This window comes from Pinus tabuliformis, chromosome X (genome assembly GCF_031772625.1).
Source record: "Pinus tabuliformis cultivar Carrire ecotype Pingquan chromosome X, CPIR1, whole genome shotgun sequence".
NCBI classification, from domain to species: Eukaryota; Viridiplantae; Streptophyta; class Pinopsida; order Pinales; family Pinaceae; genus Pinus; species Pinus tabuliformis.
This window is the reverse complement of record NC_142308.1, coordinates 80,182,929-80,198,688: the sequence shown is the minus strand read 5'-3', so window position 1 is coordinate 80,198,688 and position 15,760 is coordinate 80,182,929. Positions and strand designations below refer to the sequence as shown.

Sequence of the window (15,760 nt, the reverse complement as noted above, 5' to 3'; positions counted from 1 at the left end):
AGGACTAGCGCAAGAGGAAGAAGGACATTTCCAAGGTGAAATGCTTCAAATGTGGTGAGCTTGGCCACAACAACACTCAATGTCCTCTCAGGAAGAAGGACAAGGAGGAGATCGATAGGCGGTCCTCCAGATTGGAGGAAGAGTTTGCCATGATTATCGAGATACCTCTAGGAGTGAGGTGGGGTGATTTGGTTTGTAGCCCCAGAGAGCTACAGGATGGGCAGGATTCTTGAGGAACTCCACCTCATGAATCAATACCTTGCTACGGGAGCCCAAAACGTGCAACAACATGATGGATTAGTGGGAGTTGGTGTAGTCAGGTGCGAGAGTGACAGATGCAGTAGCTAGTAGCAGGTCAGATACTGGGCAGTGCAATGTAGAGTTGGCAATAGGGCAGATGGCACAAAGCAGAGTCAATAGTAACAAACAGGCTTTAGTGACAACGCAAAGTCTAGCAACAGTCAGGATACAGGTGACAGATGCATCATACTGATCACATTTGATTCAGTGTTTTGGATGCTTTTCCATTGGAGTTGTTGCAGTGCATATGCAGTGTTGGTAGCAGTTCAGCAGGGCCAACAACAACCCTGATGCAACTCACATCAGAGTTGCGTAGTAGTGATGGGCAGAGCAGCCAAACATCAACAATGTGACAGGAGGTGGTGTAGAGGCAAGGTGTTGCATCAGTGGGTTGCAGCTCTAGAAGCATAGAACATTTTCCTCGCTAAGAGGGAGTGTTACTTTTTGTAGCATTGGTTGTATTCCAGCCACAAAATTTGGTGGAGAGGCTAAGGCACATGAGTTCTAAGGAACCCAAAAACTGTTTAGTGAAATTCCACCCGGATTGTATTTTTTAAAATAATTAATATTTTTTATGGAATTCCCAAGTCTAAACTTAGAGAAATTAAAATATTAATGGGTATTAATCAAAATATGGGTGAGAATGATCTAGAAGGCAGATCAAGTCATGTTTTAATCTTAATCGTTGATTAGAGACTTAATCTCGGCTGTTGAAGACTCATACAAATTGATCTAGGGGCTAGGAAGCTGAGAAATTCGAACTAGGTGATCATTCAACCACAAAGGGGTAGTAAGAATTTGGGAGGACTTTTCGGAGAATACTCACAGAGAGGTGGAGAGAGCTTGCAGAAAGGCAACTCAAAAGCCGAGAGAGCTGACACTGGGCCAGTTTTGGCCCACGTAGCCTTAACGCAGAGCCAAAATGGCTAGCACAGAGGAAAAAGCTGCCTGTCACGCAGAAGCCGGAACTGTCAGGAATTGTCAGAACAACCAGGATAGCTGACATAGAGGGCAAAAGAGTTGACACAGGGCTGACGTAGAGCCTGAAAGGTTGACGCAGGGCCTACGTAGGGCCAACATAGAAGTAGCCGGGGTTAGCTAGTCTTGTAGCCAGAATTTTGCCAGGTGAAGTGAGGTACATCTCACTCAGATTTTCCGCCAGTATTTTATCTATAAAGGATTGCTAGATGAGCATCCTAGATTTGTATTCAAATATTTCTCCTGCATGATAATAAACCCTCGGAACTGCTGCACTAGTTTTCTCGCATTGGGTTTTTTCGGGGACTATTGTGTCAAAAAATAAGTGTGTCCTATGTATCTTGTTCTTTGCTCTGTTTTATGTTTCATGAGATCAAATATTTAATTAGTGTAGGCTGCAGAAGTAATTTGCTTTAGTATTCAGAAGAATAACTTGATGAATCTAATTTAAAAATCAAGTAGGTGGAGTAGATTCAGATTTGCTGTAGTAGAGGTTCCTTTAGTGTAGGAATTTTCACATGGTATTAGAGCATTGATTTTGAAACATGAATAGCAGATCCAGTTCTGAGTAGTGAGGCCGAAAGCTGCACTTGGCAGCAATGCAAATCCCCTTGAAGGGATTGCGCAATCCTTTCCAGGTAGCAAATTCGAGGAAATCTCTCTCTAAGTGAGACGACAGAGGTACGATTTCCAGTTTGTAAGTTTGTAGAGGTAGAGGGAGTGATGCAGAGCCTCAACGCAGTGCCTGAAGGGCGCAGTTTCTATCGGGGCATAAATCCGTTGGAAAAGGACGAAGACACATAGAAGGGGAATTTTCTCCTCAGAAAACTTTCCACTAGAAAGTTCGAATTTCTCACTTGCTGAGCAGCTGAGCAGTGCTAAGTAGTGACTAGAGGAGTCAGTTCGACAGTTGGGTGAGATGGCATCGCATGGGCTCTCAGAGATCAGAACATGTTGGACGGAGTCTCCAACTATGTAATATGGAAGCCCAAAATCTTAGCTGTTCCAGAGGAATATGATCTCGAGGCCTACGTCAAAAGTGTTGTGGCTGTTCTTGCTGACAACGACCAAAAGAAGAAGTACAAGGTCGAGTAGGGGAAGGCAAAGAGGCTCATTCTCGATGGAGTTCGAGATCATGTGGTCTCTCACTTGCAGGGCAAGGATACAACCCGAGAGATGTGGGAAGCCTTGTTGTTTTTGTATGAAGGCTCTTCTGAACAATAGAAGATGTATTTAGAGCAGAAGTTGCAACGAACCTTGATGCAGAAAGGAGAAGGGGTGAACCTCTATCTTCAATGTCTTCATGACACCAGAGACCAGCTTGTTGCAGTGGGTTCCACTCCTCAACTAACTGCGATGGTGAGGATAGCCTTGAATGGAGTCTTGGATGAATGACAAGTTTTCGTCCAAAGCATATTGGGCAGGGAAAAACTACCTTCATTGGAGGAGATGTGGGCAACTCTTCAACATGAGGAGTTAAGGAGGGACCTAGTGAAGGTCAACCTTAATGGTAGCAGTGGGAGTGGCACAAAGACGAAGGAGGAAAACGCAACTCTAGCATCAAAGGGACAACAAAAGCCGAAGCGAAAGGACATTTCGAAGGTGAAATGTTTCAGATGTGGCGAGATGGGTCACTTTGCATCTAAGTGTCCTTTGAAGCAAAAGGATAAGGATGAGAAGCATGATCCAAAGGTTGTAGCCGCGAAGATAGACGAGGATGAGTTTGCCATGAGTGCCCACGCATTGCCAGGAGGGAGATGGGGTGATATTGAGCTATAGTCGGGAGGACTGCGCATGGGCAAGATCCTTGAGGAGTCCACCTCTTCGATCAATTCCTTGCTACGGGAGCCCAAGATTCACCAGTAGCGAGATGGATTTAGTGTCAGATGATGTAGTGGATTGTTTGGAGGACAGATGCAGTAACCGGAGACCAAAGACTGATTAGCGCAGAGCAAGGTTGGTGGCAATGTAGTTGCCACAGTGCAGAAGTCAGCAACAATGCAGAAGATTCAGAGTGTCAGAGACTAGTAGCAGTCACATTCCAACATTCATTGTATTATGCTGAACACAGTTAAGTTTAGTTAATTTTGGATGTTTTTCAGTTGTTTCTCTCAGCAACTGAGTTGCAGTGTTAGCAATGGCAGTGCTAGCAGCATAGCAAATGCAATGTTTGAGAGGGAGCTGTAATATAGATGCAGCAGGGGCCGTGGCAGTATCATGGGCAGCAATACAGTAGCGACAACAACACAATGTTGGTGGCAACAACAGTGCAGAAAGGAGGTGCTTTAGAAACAGAGCAGCATGTAGGTGGACATTGTTGCTAGAGCACTTTCCTCGCTAAGAGGGAGTGTTAGTTTTTGGTAGCATCCAAAGTGCTCTAGCCTTGAAAATTGGTGGACAGGCTAAGGCACCTGAGTTCTAAAGAACCAAAAAACCGTTTGGTGAAATTCCACCCGGATTGTATTCTATTAAAATAATTAATATTTTTAATGGAGTTTCTACGTCTAAATTTAGGGAAATTAAAATATTAATGGGTACTAATCAAAATATGGGTGCGAATGATCTAGAAGGTGGATCAAGTCATATTTTAATCTTAGCCGTTGATTAAAGACTCAATCTTGGCCATTGAAGACTCAACAGGAAAAGTATAAAATGGAGGCTTGGGGTTCATTTGGAAATACACACGAAGAGAACGAATTGATCTAGAGTTCGGTTTTTGGGGCTAGGAAGCTGATAAATTCGAACTAGGTGATCATTCAACAACAGAGGGGTAGTGAGAATCTGGGAGGACTTTCTGGAGAATCTTGACAGAGAGGCAAAGAGAGCTTGCAGAGAGGCAGTGCAGAAGCCAGGAGAGTTGACGTTGGGCCAGTCTGGGCTCACGCAGCCTTGATGCAGAGCTAGAAGGGCCAGCGGAGAGGAGAAAGCTACCTGTCACGTAGAAGCCGGAACTGTCAGAATAACCGAGATAGTTGACGCAGAGGGCAGAAGCGCCGACGCAGGGCTGACACAGAGCTTGAAAGGCTGACGCAGGGCCTACGTAGGGCCAGTGCAGCGGGTGTTTGCCAGTCTTCTTGTCGGATTAGTTGAAATTCTGTCGGGTGAAGTGAGGTAAAACTCACTCAGATTTTCTGCTAGTATTTTCTCTATAAAGGATTGTTAGATGAGCATCCTAGATTTGTATTCAGATATTTCTCTTGCATAATAATAAACCTTCAGAACTGCTGCACTGGTTTTCCCGCATTGGGTTTTTCAGGGAACTATTGTGTCCAAAAATAAGTGTGTCCTATGTATCTTGTTCTTTGCTTTGTTTTCTGTTTCATGAGATCAAATATTTAATTAGTGTAGGCTGTAGAAGTAATTTGCTTCAGTATTCAGAAGAATAACTTGATGAATGTAATTTAAAAATCAAGTAGGTGAAGTAGATTCAGATTTGCTATAGTAGGGTTCCTTCAGTGTAAGAATGTTCACAGAAATCGTTTTTGGAAATTCCACCTAGAGACGACTTAATTAAAATAATTAATCTTTTTTTAATGGTGCCTAAGTCTAAACTTAGGAAAATTAATTAATTAAGTCATGGTGAGAATCTTCTAGAATAAGACATGGATAGAGTTCTAGTTAATCTTAGCCATCGATTATGTTTCAATCTTGGTCGTTTATGTCTCAACGAAAGATTATAAGAAGAAATTCGATGGGGGGTGGAGAACACACTTGAGACACCAGCAGTTTGAATTCACTAGCAGATCGAACTCTTGAGTAACAGCATTGAGTTGTCAGAGAGAGCTAGTGAGCTCGAATTAGTGAGAGAGGGGCAGGGATAGTAAGGCCGGAGGGAGATTTTCCTATTTCGATGAGTGCGGTGCATAGAGACAGTGAGTGCCATAGAGAGGCAACACAATGCTTCAAAGGGAATTTCGTTTTTGCTGGAGAGAAGCAGTGGTGCCAGAAGCCGGAGTGAGAGTCCGGAGGGCCAAGAGGGTCTATCTTCCAGACATTAGCTAATTAGATAGCGAGAGGGAAACAATTCCGAGTTGTGTGACGCAGTACTGCATAGGCTGACGTAGGCACTGTGCAGAGGCAACAGAGAGCAGCTCGACTTGAGCCAAGTTCAGTGTCGGATCGCCAGTGGCAGTGGGATTTTTCTCACTAGACTTATTGTCAGTCATTTCTTTATATGGATTGCTAGGTTTGAGCCCCCATAGATTTGTACTCAGATTTACTATTGTATAATATTAAAACCCTTAGTTGCTACACCGGTTTTCCCCAGTTGGGTTTTTCCAGGGACTTCGTCCAAAAATAATTGTGTATTAGTGTGTGTGTGTGCGTATATTCTTCCAATGTTATTTTTCTTCCACAGTATTTTATTTTGTGAAGGTTGTAGTGTTTTAGTTTCGATATTTACCGTAGAACACAATAAATAATTTGTTTAGTTTATTTAACAAATAGAAGAAACTTAATCAATTGGTGCAGTAGGATTTCGGATTCAGGATTTCTGAATTTTCACAACCTTCACCCAAGTGCCAATGTCTGATGGTGAGAAGTAGATGGCTAATGCAAATGGTGGAGGCACATAGCATATCATTGTCTAGTGGTGGCTAGTAGGGGCTGTTGGTTGTCTAGCAAATGTAAGAGAAAAAATTCCTCCTATGGGGTTACCCGTTTTGGTGGGTAACATTTGGCTTCAACTCGAGGACATGAGCTCACCGTAGAGTGCATGATCCATAAGCTCAAATGGGGAGTTCATGAGAACTCCAAAAATCCTTGGGCTTGCAGAGTTGTAACCTACACATCCAAGTCAACTTGTTTGGGAGCATGTGTATTGGGTGTAGGGTATCACCCATGTTTATATGATGATAGAAATCCGTACAAAATAAAATCTATTATCTATGAATCTATTCTATGATGAAACATAATATGAGAATGCAGGATGTTAGAATGCTCACACAATATGCAATGCAACTAACTACTATGCTATGGTAGCATAAAATGTATGATCTAAGTATAGTCATACAACCAATGCAACCAACATATCATTAGATCAATATCACACCTCTTGCCCCTATGGCTAATCATGGGATAGAACAAAGAAGCTTTATAATTATCATAATACTCACATGCCAGATCATAAGGGTGGGAGGTGGGAAAATAGATAAACCATGGATCAACTCTACTACCATGAGAAAGGATAGAGGACGAAGAATTGGAATCCGAATTCTTCTTACTCTTGCTAATTCTTTCTTGCAACTTGAATATGGAGAAATCAAGGATCAATTTCAAGAACTTTTGCCTAATAGCTATCTCAAGCATACAACTTTCATTAATTTCCCTAGGGACATGTTGAGAGTGGTATGATGAGGGAGATGGTTGGTGGACAAGATCTTGATTCTTGACAACCAGGTTGCTCATCACAACAATCAAATTCAAAAGGGTGAATTAACGATGGCTCATCATGTTCAAATTTTATGTGACTTGAATGTGACTAAGGGACAACAACAGGAAGATTTAAGGATGGCTCAAATGGATCAACAATCATATCTTCTTGATTATATGAAGTGCAAGAGAAGACAAGGTCATTATTAACATAATCATCAATAAAATAAATCAGATCCTTGTCAAAATGATATCTACTCGTATCCCACTTCCCTTCTTGGATATGTAGAAAATCACAATTGTTAATCTCTAGGGAACTTGTGGGATCACCCTTTCCAAGGTCTTTCACATCCATGAAAAGGGTGGAGCTCACCTCAACTTCACTTGCAAATGTGTCATCTTCAGTATGATCCTCACCACGTCCCCTTCCTAGATCATCTTCAAGGTCACTTTTAATGTTCTCATCTTAATGATCCAGAAAGAAATCTCCCTTTTGCTTATGGTATTCTTCTTCATCACAACCCTGACTTCTTTCATTAACAGAATGATCAAGATGATCAGGGGTGATGTTTGATTTTGGATGGAAATGATCTTCTTCAACCTTTTTAGCATAATTGAAGAGGCCCTCCTCTTGGAGAGCTACAACCAAATCTTGAAGGACAACTTCAAAATGACACATTGGTCCCCAATACTTAAGAAATTCCTCAATGGACGAGATGCTTTTAGGTCTACAAGAACATTTAAGCCAGTCTCTTTGATCAACCCCAAAAGAATTAGTGAAAAACCTCATGAGAGCATCCTCATGAACCATGTTGTCTTAGAAGTATACTTGATGAACTTGGCAACATGATCCACAACTGAAAAAGGATCGCTATTGAATTTTAGTACATTTTCCATAGAACTTGTATCCCATCGATTTGGATATCTGGGAATATCCCTGACATCCAAAGCAGGGTACACCTCATGCAGATCGCAAGGAGTTATTGCCTTGAGTCTTGCATAGCAACCAAATGGGGAGTCGTCAGGGTGAATTTAAAATGCCTTAAAAGATGCTTGCTTCACCCTACAAGCATTAAAACTTTGAAGCGTAATAAAGAACTAGGACTTCATTCTTCCAATGGAGTTACCAGATGAGCAGATTTATCCTTGTCTATGTGATAAGCTCAACCAAGAAAATGAAGCTCAGACTTCAGATTACAAGATGTTGACCCAAGTCCTCCCTGGCAATGGCCCCAAAAATGTTGCCTCAAAATCTAGTTGGCCTTGTGAGGGTAGCTCTCACAAGACAAGAGCTAGACCAAGGGACAACAATATGAGGTGTGACCTACTAAAGGGAAGCCTCCATAGTGGTAAAAGTCCACAAAAAAGTAGGGGGTACTAGTTGTGGTGACAGTGGGCCACACTTCATATTGTTGTCCCTCGGTCTAGCTCTTGTCTTGTGAGCTACCCTCAGAAGGCTTGTTAGATTTTGAGGCAACAATGGTCATTACGCTGATGGGTTAGATTCTAATCAAAGATGGCTAATCCCCATGTGTTGTTGCTAGTCAATTGGTAAGCACATTTACTATTTGTACAATTATGTAGACATTATATATAGAGTATACAAAAGGTCTTGGTTGGTCTTGAGATTTCAATGGTGGTATCCCTTACTTCTAGCTTAGCGTTAATTTGATCTCGGAGTATCCTTTTGACTTCAGTACATATGTTTTCACAACTCAGAGCACTCCTCATTGTGTTCCTTGTCTCCTAATTATCTTGAACACATTTATGTCACTCATGCTTAAGATACAACTCTTGCTAAAACGAGTTCTAAGATCCTTATCCTTGAAGGTGTTAACATTTCTTTGAGGCCATGTTTTCCAAACAAGTGATCTAGGAACCAAGTGTCATTGAAATGGTAATACATGATGGTATTAGTAGTTTCTAAATTAATGTCTTATCTCCTTTGTATTAGAGGCCATTGCCAAATGTATTGACTTGTGGAGAATAATTGAAATGAGAACATGCAAAATATATTACAAGCCAAGTTGGCAATCATCAAGGATCCTCCCTAAACTCTTATTGACTTTACAAGATATCATGATGATTCATCTCCATAGCTTCTATAGCTATTAAGTCACCATTTCCCATACCACCCATATATGTCGTAAAATAAATGTCTACAAAATAGTTAAAGTTTTTTTTTTCCTTTAAATTCTAAGAGTGCTTACATGATGTGCATCTTGTACATGTTTTGAATAGTATAATGTATAATTAATGGCACTAAAATATATATTAACATTTATATTGTTAGAGACAATAAAATAGCATGAATTTGTTGAGCTATTATATACGAATTATGTATTAACATTTATATTGTTAGAGAGAATAAAATAACATGAATTTGTTGAGCTACTATATACAAATTATGTCCTCATTGATCTTTAAAATTGCTAGTTTAGCACTTTTAGTTTTGAAAATTGTGATGTCTCATGCAAATAATTTTTGAAGATTTGATTTCTTCTATGAATCCCTGTTGGGTAAACTCTGCACAACACTCAGAGATTAAAATTTTTTCAAGAGTACAATTGGCATGAAATGGGGATGCCCTTTTCCCCTACACCATTTGCGATTTACAATGATGAGTTGGTCTTTTCTTTAGGTACATATACATCTAGGACATGGGTGCCTTCTTCACCAGGATTTGATCTCCATTCTCCTTTTTTCCAATGACGTGATCTGCTTGACCTCCACTTTGGAAGGGCTGTAGAGATAGTGTGATGCCTTATCTAGTTTTTGTGATCTCTATTAGTTGATAATCAACCTTCAAAAAACTAAGGTATTGATATTCAATGGGATGAAGAATGTTCTTTGGGAGTACCATTTATATTTCAAAGAGTTGGATTTTGAGATCACTGTTGCCTACACATACTTTGGGGTTCAATTCTTTTGGTCTTGATTTAGTGTGAGGAAAGCCATCCAACATCTGATCAATGGATGCTATGGCTACTTTTCTCTCCTAGAGTACCATTACTTTCAGAACACTTTTAGGACATCTTGTCCAAGATGGATGACATCAAAAACATTATCAGACTTACAATTCTCTATGGTTTAGAGTGTTGGGTATCTAGTCTATTAGAGTCGGACCAAGCCATGACATAGAGCGTTTGGATTCCATATTCTGTAACATCTTTAGATGCAAGGGAAGAGTTCCACAACCCATTATCTAGGTGGAGTTTGCAACCCTTGCCTTTAGGGTTGAAATTATATTTGGTATTGTCTCCCTTTTGCATCAGGTTTGAGGCTATGTTGACTCATTAATTTGTAGAGATTGTTAACCTTCCCTTGCATGCTATTTAAAGGCTATTGCCACTTACAATGCTTTCTGTCGGTATCTCGATGGACCACTTCCATAATCAAGACAAATCATCATATCGCATGGGATGATAGGATTTGGCAGAATTGCGAACTTCAAGAGATAAGATGGAGGAGCACTTTATCTTTTGGTGTCCCTTTTAGTATGAGATTAGATGGTAGTTTAATTACCTTTTTAGAGAGCCTTATAGTTCTCTGTTCATACTTTTTTGGTCCTTGGACTAGATATCTCTGGCCCTATACATGTAGGAGGCCTTCGACCATAGATCTCTCTCCATTGGGTGACCTTGGCCCAAGTTAGGCACCTCTAGGTCAATTGCTTCTTTCTTTCTAGTGCTCAAGTCAAGCAAAGACGTCGAGAGGCAAGCAAATAGTAGCATTTCATGCAATCTTACATATGCAACAAATGTGGCCCTAATTAGTGCGTTATCTTGGATCTTGGGACAGTTAATGGATGCTATGGCTACTTTTCTCTCCTAGAGTACCATTACTTTCAGAACACTTTTAGGACATCTTGGACAGTGAAACATATCTCAGACCAGATGTCTCTGCTCTTACAGATTCTCTGACCAGTCATCTATCATTAGTTTCTTCCTTTTGGCCCCAGATGTTCTGAGTGAGAGAGCATCGGGGATAGTTGATCAATGCCCCTCAAGTGAGACATCATTGCCCCCTTCCCTTGAAGGGAAGTTATTCTTGGGTTCTTAGCAGTACTTGCATGTTTTTTCATCAGCGTTCTGCTCTCTTGCTTCATTGCACTAATCTATAAATCTTATCTTGTCTATCATAGTTTAGATCTGCTTTTCAGATTTTATATATTTTATAGGAGCAGCCTCTAACATTCATAAATAATCTTATTTTATCACATTAAGTGAACTGCAATTAACTTGTTGAAATTTTTAATATACAACTGTTGATTAGTTGGCGTATGTTTCCGTCTTTTAGAATCTATTAATCAACTCACATCAAGCAAACTGCAATTAACTTGTGGAATTTTTTTACTTAAAGATGTTGATTAGTTGATGTATGTTGCAGGGTGTTGGGCTGAAATTGGAGGATGCTCTAGCATTTTGGAGAGCAGAGTTTTCTCAAAAGGTGAGATTTGATCTTGTTGTCTCTCTCCATACTTAAATATTTTCCCTTCAACCTCATCCTATGTTGTTTAGGATCCATTTTGTAGCTTCACATTATTAATTAACAGCAATACTCGAGTCCATGAAATATTTGATACAAATCAAATAGTCAGCTCTTACTTTTATAATGATGATCCATATTGTTGTTGATTAAATTGTGGACTGTAGGATTTGTGAAGACATCAGATGAGGAAAAGAATTCTAGGTTTGTTGTTTGTGTTCAGGGAAGCTTATGTTTGAAAAACTTTATAAAGAATGTGTTACTATGGTTCTTCATGGTGTCCTATGAAATGTTTTATCTAAATATTGTGAGTATTATTGAGATTATTTGTGGCTGCTACATCTTGCATGTAAAAACAATTAAAAGAACTTGGAACCTTAGTTGGAAATGTTGCTAGTGTTGGAAAATGTAACTAGGTTCGGTCCTCATAATTACCAGTGTACTTGTGTCATTATATATATCTTGGAAAAGCAAAAGAAGAATATTTTTTTTTTCAAGCATGGGTTTGATGCTCAAGTCAAATTGTTATTTTGGTCAAGCAGGTTCTTCATGCCTCTAGGGTTAATTGAGTCAAAAGAATATTTATCATGAGTCATTCTATTGTTCTAGAGTCAAGATCCATTTGGGCTTTCAAAGAAGAAAGAAAAAGAATTTTTAAAGTTGTAATTTGAGTCAAAATTGCATCAAGATGCCAAGTCGACTTTGCTTGTCAAGTCGGCCTTGCCCTAAAAGGTACATCTATTTGAACACCTCTGGATAGTATAATAGAGGGTGAATTGAGCTCATTTCGAGACAACCATTCGCATGATCTGTTCTAAAATGAAGAAGAGCAAAGTTCAAGGAGGCCAAAGTCTGAAATTTGCAAATGTAAAGGAAGGTTATACTTGAGTGGGGTTATATGATAGTTTTGCTGCTGTACATGGTGATGATCTTGTTGTTGACGAATCTGCTACTATGTGGAAGGAGGGCTTAACTTGACATTCTGAGGGTTGGAGTTTTTGTCATGGTCATGGGTCTTGGATATATCACTTTGATCTGATTCTGTAAGAAGAGAAATTTTTTAGGTTTCCCCCTCGTGGGGTTTTCGCCCTGGCTTGGAGCCTATATCTTGTGTTCTTTGTTTCTTGTGATCTTCATGTTTTGTACGTTTGGTAATTGTTTGATGAAAAGAACATAATAAACATTAATAAGAAGCCAACAACTTTCACAAGCAATTATCAAAGAAGAGAAATCTACTCTAATGTACGAACATGATTTTTCAACATGGTATTAGAGCTAAGGTTGGCAGTTTGAAGATCACATTTTTGTTGGCATCCTTAAGAAGACTCCTCTTTGTTGTAGCGGGTACCACTTCACTCAAAGATCATTATCATCTGAAACATCCTAAGGGTTTGAAACCTATACCTTTTGTTGAAGATCTGATCCGATAATTTGAATTGTATGATACAAGAGATCTGTAGTAACGGAGTATCAAATTTGAGGCTACATTTCTTTGATTATTGCAAAGAAACTTTGATGACAATAACACTTAATGGCTGACATTTCTACAAAATGACTCACATACCTAACTATAGCCCGTATTCAACTTTGAGACTTGCAAAGTTGTTCGCATCTCTAAGACTCGTATCTCTCACAATAACTTGTATTCATAGTGGTTCGTATTATATGTGGTTTAATACAGTGGCATTGTGTGTATACTATGGCATCACTACATTTTAAGGCTCGATCACTTTCCTCCTCCTCGTAGTTACTTATTCTCTGTGGCTCCGTATGACTAGCAACTTAGAAGCTTGCACTCTTCTCTGGTGCATACTACAACTACAAGGCTAAATGTTTATGTTTTGAGGCTCGATCTCTGTGGTTTGCAATTCACCGTGGCTCACATTAAGACTTAGAGGCTCGCGTATACTCTGTGGCATGCCTCGCACTTTGTTGCATCACTATCTTGGGATTCATATTTTCTATGATGGCTCTCCTTTATAAATTGGCATCTCAACAGTAACATCAATATATCACTGTGCATAGTAGCATCTCTAGAGTGGCAGTAGCATCGCATGTTTAAACACAATAATCTCGCTCTATATTATAATGGTCTGACATCAACAATATATGGTTTGTATGACATTGCATATAATTCTTTGGGATTCACATTACCCACTGTGGTTTGCACATCAATTATTTATGGCTCGTATTATTCACAATAGCTTGCACTCTTGCCTGTGGATTGCTTACTCTGTATGGTTTGTTGTGGCTTGCATTTTTTGTATCTTTAGTTCACATTGTATCTTCGAGGGGTATCGCTATATTACAATGGAAACATATTACTAAGGATAGGATGAAATTACAATAAGAGGCTCCTTGGATCGCTATATATCAGAGTCTCCTATAATTAGTAATTCTATATACTCCATGGCTTGCTACATTTTTATGGTTCACATTGTGATGACAATAACTCCTAAAGAAACCCTCATGAAAGTAGGATATCTGACATAGTTCTATATGACGACGTGTTAATTTTTGGTATGTTCTATGCTTAAAAGTAATTTACTTCAATTTTCTTATTAGACCAATATCAATATCCAGATTAGCAATCACATTAGCATGATGGTAAAATGCAGATAGAACAGAAACATAAATAGTAGAAGACAAGCCAAGACAAGAGGACACAAGATGTGGCACCAGCTAAGGACAAACCCCAATGTGGGGAAACCCTCGATCAATTCTTCTTATATTCTTCAATAGTTCAGCAGAGAGAGAGAGAGATAGTACAAATATACAAATTTGATATTTTATGACAGCAACAATAAAGCCTTGACCAGAGAAGTCAATGCTGGTCAAACAAGATGGAAATCTTCCTCTAAATGGCTCGATCAAACCCAGCCAACATCGGCCTTCAACAGTAAGCTCAATGCATCCAAAAACTACACCGCTGGTTTTGCTCCTAGGAAGATCCTTCAACTCCTTGGAAGATCATCAATATGGCACCAACAGGATGCTCATTAAACTGAACCAAACATGGTCAAACCTTGACCCAATACATCTCCCAAAACACTGTTGTCCTCTTGCTGCACTTGCTGTCACTGCTTCATGAGTTAGGGCATCAACCTTCAACCCTCATTCTCCACATAGTCAACAATGCAGGTCTTCTTAGGCTGCGGTGTACCAAGGTGAGACTCCACCATTGCCACGCTATCCAAGTTTGGCTTGTTTACCCTTAATGCAACCCTTAGAACACCGTTTTCTGCTGGTTATGCCCTGTAGCCTAGCCCAACGGTAAGTTAGGCATACGGTCCTCAAACAAACAACACCCAACAACCTCCAATTAGCAATGCTAACTCGTTATCTTCCTCAGCCCACAAAGCCCTACAATCTTGGACCTTGAACAACAACTCGACTTCTAGTCTTACCCTAAGACAACCACCCTAAACAGATCTGCAAGCTGATCCCTTTCTCGCTGTTCAAGTCCTCTTCTGTTTAGTTCACTAGCCCACCAACTCGGTTCAAGAGACCACCCTATTCAGACCTGTTTTGACCACCTCTTGCTGCGGCTAGGGCTTTGCTCTTTGTTGCGGCTAAGGCTTACTTTTTGTTGCGGCTAGGGCTCCTTCTTTGACTACGGCTAGGGCTCCTCTTGATTGTGGCTAAGGCTCTTGATCTTTCTTTCCACCACATCCTCCTTGTGAGAAGACATACCCAAACAAGTGGAGAGAGAGATCATGAGATGATGTGCTCCTCAAATGACTCGAGGTCTCTATTTAAATGCAACGTTGAGGATGAGCTGGGGGTAAAAGTGCTTGTTTAGCTTGCTGGCCGACCTTGACAAATTGTCAATAATATAAATAAATTCATATCTCCATAAATACATGTCAAAATCTGATGATATTTAGATCAATCCTACACCTCTCGGAGAGAGGAATCCAAGAAAAATATTAGCTGCCAATGGCCATAAATAAGGTGACCGACATGGAGTTTGGCCCTAGTTGCCAATTTTAACACGAGGCAATAACAATGACACTGATACTCTTGATGACTGTTATAACAGTATAATGGATGGATTGTGAACCAGATATAAAGACATCCCAAGGTCTTGAGTTATTTACAATCCAAGTTTGATGACAACTTGTGCAAAAACCCGAGGAATGATATTTCATAATAAGAAGTTATATGCAGATCTAGATTATAGAAGTAAGGCCCATCTCTGTATATGAAGTGATGAGTATGTCTCTTCAAAAGGTGGCTTGCGAAGATATGGGAAGTTTGTGGCATTAACATCCTTCTTATATTTAAAAGAAAGACAAATTTCATGTAGCCGATTTGAAGTATGAAAGAAGTGATTAAAGCGAAGATGCAAAGTGACAAAGAACCTTATTCAATAAACAAAAGTTTAAGACATGTATTAGGAAACCATATGGATCATCTCTAAGGCATATAAAGCAACATCTTCCTATGACATACCCGAGTTTATCTACCACAGTAGATGAGAATTCATCTCCCTAGTTCAAGAATGAGTGACATCAATGAAACAAACCTGTTTGAAAGGAATCAAGACAAAGAGAGCAACTTGACGAGACTTTTGTGGTTGAAAGTTGAGGCACCTTTGAAGATAGTTGACTCTTAACAGTTG

At 39.8% G+C, this 15,760-nt stretch overlaps 1 protein-coding gene across 1 annotated transcript in view; it reads left to right on the top strand.

Moving 5' to 3' along the window:
* The window catches only part of LOC149138464 (putative DNA primase large subunit), a 126,627-nt gene that overhangs the window by 81,231 nt on the left and 29,636 nt on the right, over nt 1-15,760 (top strand). Inside the window, exon 14 of the mRNA XM_089446492.1 lies at nt 11,038-11,097. Coding sequence (XP_089302618.1) covers nt 11,038-11,097 — 60 coding nt within the window. The remainder of the gene's footprint in view (nt 1-11,037; nt 11,098-15,760) is intronic.